This window comes from Tupaia chinensis, unplaced genomic scaffold (genome assembly GCF_000334495.1).
Source record: "Tupaia chinensis unplaced genomic scaffold, TupChi_1.0 Scaffold142384_1, whole genome shotgun sequence".
In the NCBI taxonomy this organism is placed as follows: Eukaryota; Metazoa; Chordata; class Mammalia; order Scandentia; family Tupaiidae; genus Tupaia; species Tupaia belangeri.
The window spans coordinates 221,704-229,296 of NW_006202232.1; the positions used below are offsets into that span (position 1 = coordinate 221,704).

The following is a 7,593-nucleotide window of genomic DNA, read 5'->3' on the forward strand; positions in this document are numbered from 1 at the left end:
CTTTTTTTTTTTTTTTTTTTTTTTTTTTTAGAGATTTTCGCTATAGGGAGCGTGCACTCGCCAGACAGAGAGACAGAAAGCGAGAAATCACCTCCCAGGGGTGATGGTCACGCCGCAATCCCTTCTCCTCTGTTCTCCTCTCGGGATCTTGGGCACAGACGCACACACACCCGGCGTGAGTTTTAAGCCACCGGGTTCAGGATGTAAAACGTGGTCGACTACATGGGAGTCCAGCGACATAGCCATTACGCTAACTGCTGGTCCCCTTCTTTCTTTTAAGAGATATTTTTGCTTTAGGGCACATGTGCTTGCCAGAGACACAGAGAGGCAGAGAGAGAAAGTGAGAAATCACCCCCCAGGAGTGATGGCCACACTGCAGTCCCTTCTCTTCCACTGTCCTTCTAGGATACTGGGCACGCACACACACGTGCCTGGTGTGAGTTTCAAGCCACAGGGTCCAGGACTCAAACCACAGTCAAATCAGTGGGAGTCCAGCAGCTTAACCACTATGCCACCTCACTTGTCCCTCTTTCTTTTTTAAAAATTTGCTAGAGAGTGCTTGTGCTCTCAGAAGGAGGGAGGGGATATACCAGGGAAGGAGCAAGAAAGCACCCCCATGGGAGATGGTCAGACTGCAATCCCTTCTCCTCTATTGGTCCTTTCCAGATTTTTGGCACACACACACAAATGCCCAAAGTGTTTCTCAGGACCCCAGGTCTCAGACCATGCAGTTGGACACATGGCACCCGCACCCGCCTGCCTTAACCACCAGGCCATCAGTTGGTCTGCCTTTTTTTTTTAATGCCAGAAGATGCCTGTGCTTGGCAGAGAGAGACAGAGAGGAGAAAACACCCTCAATGGGGAATGGTCATGGGGAAATCCCTTCTCCATTTCTCCATCTTGTGGGGATTTGGGGTACACGTGCACAGACACCTGGTGTGTTTTTCAAGCGGATGCACTAAGATTCAAACCCTGGTGGACCATGTGGGGTCCAGCTCACTTAATCACTAGGCTAAGGAGCTGGCCTCCCCCTTTTTAAAAATGACTTATTTTACCTACATATTTCACATCAGTAGGGCATAGTAAGGTACACACATCAAGAGCTCAATAAATAATACATACTTGACAAATGCCTAGACAAATTAATGAACACCTGGGAAAATGAGTCAGCTTTCCACCACGCCCACCTCCCGGAAGAACTGCATTCCCCTGCACGCTTGTAGTAGAGCACGCCTTCTGAATGCAAAAGAGTGACAATTACTTCCTGGGCCCCTCGTCCACGTCCGCCTACAGACGCTGCAGTGTTTATGGGAAATGTAGTTCTTGCGCTCTATGGCCGGGTCCTTAACTAACTGAGCTCAAACTAAACTTCCCAGCAAGCCGCGCCCCGGCCTTGGAAGCGGGGCAAGATGGCGGACGCCGAAGATCTTGTTTTGCAGCCGGCAGTCGCTTCCTCTGCCCCAATTTCATTTGGTTTCACTCGCACGTCAGCCCGGAGGCGACTGGCAGACCTAGGAGATGGCGTGGGGCCGACACCAGAAGACAAAGATTTCTTGAAGACCGTGGAAGGAAGAGAACTGCAGAGGTGAAAAGCCGGGTTTTTCACTACTTGGAAATTCGCGGAGTGGGCACAAGTGGGAGAGCAGAATCTGAGTTATCTTGGTGACAGTGCTATGAAATACAGGCTGAGGACAATTGTGGAGGCGAGAAGGCGGGAGTTTGTAGGCAAGGTGGGGAAATTCGGTCTCACGGCCGTGGGGATTGAAAGGAGAGGATGTATTCCTGAGAGGGCGTGTCTCTTGGGAACATTGAGGTTTGTGCATATTCTGAGAGAGGGAAAGGAGAAGAGAGGAGAATGAGAGACTCCCTGGTGTCCCGACTGAAGTGGTGGGGCTTGTCCACTATGGGGAACCGGATGGAGCGGCCTATTCAAAACAGGAGAGTCCATTATTGGCTTCATTTGGAAATGAGAGTCGGAGGGGTCTGAGGAGGAACTTTAGAAATCACCCATCTAGGAGGCTCTTCTGGAGCCTGAGCTCGGTAGTCTGGGTAGAAGATGGTGGTTTCTGAGTCATTGTGGAAGTGGATCTTGGGATGAATAGAGGATCCAGGAATGATTCCTTGAAGACACTGGCATTTAAGAGTGGGGGGGTGGGGGCTGGGGGAGAGAATGCAAAGAATGCACCATCAGACATAGCAGGAGAGCTAGCTAGACAGGAGAATGGAAAACGTGGTCCATGGGGCTGGGAATGAGTTTGGCTTTTGTGTTTTCTCTGAATGAAGGAGTGTGGCTCAGAACGCCCTGACCCTACCACTCACCCAACTTCACTTCTCTGTGTCCACATCAGTGTGAAGCCCTCAGAAGCCCCCAAGGAGCTCGTTATTCCATTGATCCAGAATGGTTTTCGCAGGCAACCACCTGCCCAGCCCCCAGGACCATCCACACAAACTGAGCCCTTGGTGGATGGGATGCTGTCCCAGGCAGTGAAGGAGATAATTGAGGGTGAGTGACCATAGCCCTGCTCCCCAATAAAAGAAGGGAAAGAAGTTGGAATGATAGGGTGGGACCTCATTACTCCCTCCCATTCTTCCTTAGAATCCAAGAAGTCTCTGGAAGAGAGAGAGAATGCGGGTGTCAACCCCACGCTTGCTATCCCTATGATCCCGAAAGGATGCATTCCCAACAGGGAAGGGGAAGACAGCGAACCCCAGGCTGAGACAGTGAGCTGACCCCTTGTCCCCTTCTTGCCCCAGCTTCCCTTTGTCATCTTCCAGGCTGGCCTACCTACACACAGCAGGGAAAATCTGTGTGCTAGAGGCCTACTACCTGTTCCTTTCTCCTGCCATCCTTTTCGGAAGCATTAACAAATGAATTTAGATACTGAGGTCTGAAGAAAATACTTGGGGACCAGCCAGTGGCATGGTGCTTAAGGTGACTGGATCCCACATGGCTGATTGTACCTTTCTAGTCCTGAATCTGGTGGCTTGAGAAACATGCCAGGTGCATGTGCATGCATGTCCAAAAATCCCAAGAGGAGAATGGAGGAGAAGGGATTGTGGCATGGCCACCCTCCACACCCCCCAGGGGCATGCTTTTTTGCTTTCCCTCTATCTTTTTTTGTCTCTCTCTGGCAAGTGTACATACCCTATAGCAAATTTTTTTAAAAATAAAATACTTGGGGACCAGCAGATGGTGTAATGGTTACATCACTGGACTCTCATGTATTCGACTGCAGTTCGAACCCTAGACCCAGCAGCTTAAAACTCATGCCAGGTGCATGTGCGAGTGCCCAAAATCCCGAGAGGAGAATGGAGGAGAAGGGATTGTGGTATGGCTATCACCCCTGGTGGGGGTGTGATTTCTCACTTTCTGTCTCTCTGTCTCTCCAGTGAGCATATACCCTAAAGCAAAAATATCTCTCTCAAAAAAAAAAAAAAAAAGAAGGGCAAGCAGGTGGTATGGTGGTTAAAGGCACTGAACTCCGACATGGCCGACTGTGGTTCAAGTCCTGGACCTGGAAGCTCACTTCCCCCTACCCCCCTACCCCCGTCTTTCTCTGGTCAAATTAAAAACAACAATAAGAAGAAGAATAAGTAAAGTTAAAATAACAATAATTTTAAAAAAGAATTATTAAAAATAATAAAATACTTGGATCCTGGAGTTATCCAAATGAGATGTAGTGTAAACAGAATAGGAAATGTAAAGGCCATGATGGTAGAGATGGCCTAGAGTGATTAAGGAACACCAAAGAGACCAAAATGGCTGAGTGGAAGACGGAGGGAGAAGGGTAGTAGATAAAGTCAGAAAGGAGGCAGAGAGGGCTAGACCAGGCAGAGTCTTGTGGGCCATGGTGAAGACTTTGACTTTTACCCTGAGTGAAATAAGAGCCATGAGCAGGCCCTGAACAGAGAAGGGATATAATCTATGATTTGACAGGATCCCTCTATCTGCTGTGAGTAGAATAGACTACTAAGGAAAGGTGTAAGCAAGGGGATCAACAGTACAAAATAGAGATTATGGGGCCTTAGACAGAAGTGACAAGAGTGAGTCCTGGAAGGAGAGGTAGGGCTTAGTGAGAGGGAAGAGCAGAATGAGCATTCCCAGTGGCAGCAATGGCCCAAGCAATGACACAGTGGCAGAAAATTGGTGTGATTGTGTCTGTCACTGAGGCCACGTGTGGTCTGTCTGGAGCAAGTATAAAGGATTGAGGGAATGATGATATAAATGACAGGCCATGACAACAGGAGAGGTAAGAGGTGTGTCCACAGAAGTAACTGAGTCTGTCTTTTATGCCCACAGATATGACTTGTCATTTCTTTTTTTTTTTAAATTTTTTCTTTAACTATTTTATTTATCTTTATCCATTTATTTATTTATTTTTATTTGACCATAGAGGGACAGAGTGAGAGAGAAAGTGAGAAAGCAAGCTGCCAGGTCTGGTACTCGAACCAAGGTCAGCCATGTGGGAGTCCAGCACCTTTAACCACCATGCTACCCGCCGACCCCTGTCACTTCTTTATTCATGCTTTTTTTTTACACTGCTTCTTCAGGTTCTCCTGTATCCCCAGATAACCCTCCCTTTTGACTGAACTGTTCTTGTCAGGCCTTAGGTGTGCTTTTTCTCTTTTCTTTCTTTTTTTTTCTCAAAGGATTATTTATTTACTTAATTCTATTTGTTGTTATTATTTTTTAATTTGACGAGAGAGAGAAAGGGAAAGGAAGAAAGCAAGCCACCAGGTCCAGGATTTGAACTGCAGTCAGCCTTGTGGGAATCCAGCACCTTAAACCACCATGCCACCTGCCAGCCCCTGGTTTCTTTCATCTTAAGAAAAAAAAAAAAAGAACCTAACTTCATTCTTTAATCTTGTTCCAACTTTGGACTCATTTTTCTGATTTTCTCTCCTATAAAACTTCCCCCGTGGACCAGCCCCATAACCTACTGGTTAAGGGAGCCAAATCCCACAAGGCTGACTGTGGTTTGAGTGCTGGCCCTGGAAACTTGGGGAAAAAAACACACCGGGTGCATGTGTGTGTACCCCAAATCCTGACAGGATGGAGAAATGGAGGAAAAGGGATTATGGCATGTCTATCCCCATGGGGGATATTTTCTTCCTGTACATCTCTCTGTCTCTGTCTCTCTTTGGCAAGCATACACACCCACTGGCAAAATTAAAACAACAACAACAAACCACCTTCCACATTTTAACTGACCACAGTTCTATCCATCCTTTCTCTTACTTTCCTTAGCTTGAAAACCTTGGTGTCATCCTTGACTCCACTCTTTATTTCATACTCCACACGTAGTCAATCAACACAATCCTATCAACTCCCTTTTCAAAATACATCCAAAATCTGATTGCTTCTCGTCATTGCCACTGCTACCATACTGAGCTGAACCTTCAACATCCTTCACATGGACTACTGCAGGGACTTCTTTGCTCATCATGTTGGCTTCCATGATACTCTTCACATATACCAAGTCATGTCCTGCCTCAGGACCTTAGTTCTTGCTGTTCCCTCTGTTTGGACTACTCTTCTTCTCATATCCACCTAACTCCCTGTGTCATTTCCTGGTATCTGCGTAAATGTCTACTCAGTGATACTCCCTCTCCACCCTGCATCTGCACCCCCTTAACCTACTTTATTTCTCTTCATATAACTTACCACCATCCAACAGACCATGTTTTCTGCATTTTATTTATTGTGTGTCTTCACAACCACAGTGTCAGCCACACAAGGGCAGGAGTTTTGGTGTGTTTTACTCACTGCTTTATCTCCAGCACCTAGAATAGTACTTGTCACAGAATAAATGCTTGATATTTGTTGAAAGACTGAATGTGGAGGAGTAAAGTAAGAGGTCGTCAAAGGAAATGAAAACTCACTCTGAGCTGACTGAAAAAGAAGCATAGAGGGGTGATAGCAAGTATACTTCCAAACAGGGGCCTAGTAGAAATAAAGCTTGACTCTCCTTCCTCTGCCCAAACCTGTAGGTACCAGAGGAGGCTGATTATGAGGCAGTCCCTGTGGAGGCCTATGGGCTGGCCATGCTGCGGGGCATGGGCTGGAAACCTGGCGAGGGCATCGGCCGCACCTTCAATCAGTGAGTTCTGGGGTAGGCATGAGGGGCTAGGCAGATAAGGCTGTGAATATGACCCCTATAGGTCATGACTAGTCCAGAACCATCCAGGGAGGGAGGGAAGATACATTATCACGCTAACTGATTTAGTGGCCCTTTCCACTACTGTTTCAAACTCCTATTCATCCTTTGAGACTCCATAATAGATCCCATTTAAGTAAAGTTTGCCTCTCTGGATATCACTTTTCTTTTCCAAAAAATGGGTTTAACAGTATAGACTGAAATGAAATTATACACATAAAGCATGTATAGTAGGCCCTGGCCCCAAGGAAGCATAGTAAACATTTGCTATTCACACAGAGATTTACAATCCCTTCTTCAGAACTGCAACTCTGAAGAATTCTGAAAATCATCCTTTTTTCCCCAGAAGTCATTTGGCAGCTAAACATGACCCAAATTGGCATTGAACCTTTTCTAGTCTGTTTCTCCCGTTCAGGGTGAATAGTCACATGATGTCCCCACGAAAATATCAGTGTATTTGGTTATAGAGATGTGCCTCATATTCCACTGTAGACACTCTATAATAGATGGTATACACAGCATGTTATTAGGTTGAACCAAATGAAATTGCTATTTCTTTTGGGGAGGGGGAGAAGGGTTTTGTTTTGTTTTTGTTTTTTGGGTTTTTTTTTTTTTTTTTTTTTTTTTATGGGGGGTTTGGCCCCGCCACCCAGGGAGAGAGAGAGACAGAGAGACAGAAAGTGAGAAATCACCCCCCAGGGGGGATGGCCACGCCGCAATCCCTTCTCCTCCATTCTCCTCTCGGGATCTTAGGCATGCACGCACACGTGCTCGGTGTGAGTTTCAAGCCACTGGGTCCAGGACACGAACCGCAGTCGACTACAAGGGAGTCCAGTGACATAGCCATTACGCTAACTGCTGGTCCCTCGAAATTGCTATTTCTAAACGTCAAAAATAGTCCTAATACAAGATCTGAAAGGGGATTCTTGAAAACACTAATGAGGTAGGATTTAGATGGTAATGGGGGACAAGAATGAGGCATTAAAGATTGCTGCATTCCCCCACCCCAGCAAGCCCATATTTCTCCCTACAGAGTAGTAAAGCCACGCGTCAACTCACTGAGGCCCAAGGGGCTAGGGCTGGGTGCCAACCTGACCGAGACCCAGGCCTTGGCCCCCACCGGCTCCTCCCGTCTCTCAAAGCCAGATGGGGAGCCAGAGAAGGATAAGGAGGACCAGCCTCAGGGACTGGTGCCTGGAGGAACCGTGGTGGTCCTTTCTGGCCCTCATCGAGGCCTCTATGGGAAGGTAAGAAACCAAGATATCCCAGGAGCCCAAGACAGGCAGCAGAGAAGGTAGATTTGAGGGTCAGAGGAGGAATTAGATTTGGAGTCAAAAGGCTGGGATCCCTAGTCTTTCAGGCCTGCCTGACCCACTGCCTCACTATATGGCCCAGAACCATTTGTTGAACCTTTCTGGACCTCAGTTCCCAGCTA

The 7,593-nt window shown here is 47.1% G+C and overlaps 1 protein-coding gene across 2 annotated transcripts in view; it reads left to right on the forward strand.

The window, feature by feature from the left end:
* The window catches only part of GPKOW (G-patch domain and KOW motifs), a 31,626-nt gene that overhangs the window by 19,953 nt on the left and 4,080 nt on the right, over window positions 1-7,593 (forward strand). For both annotated transcript variants that reach the window (XM_027766322.1, XM_006163506.3), the window contains exons 2-6: window positions 1,377-1,585; window positions 2,349-2,503; window positions 2,597-2,721; window positions 5,992-6,101; window positions 7,192-7,405. In XM_027766322.1, the coding sequence (XP_027622123.1) occupies window positions 1,410-1,585; window positions 2,349-2,503; window positions 2,597-2,721; window positions 5,992-6,101; window positions 7,192-7,405 (780 nt within the window). In that variant the 5' untranslated portion in view covers window positions 1,377-1,409. The remainder of the gene's footprint in view (window positions 1-1,376; window positions 1,586-2,348; window positions 2,504-2,596; window positions 2,722-5,991; window positions 6,102-7,191; window positions 7,406-7,593) is intronic.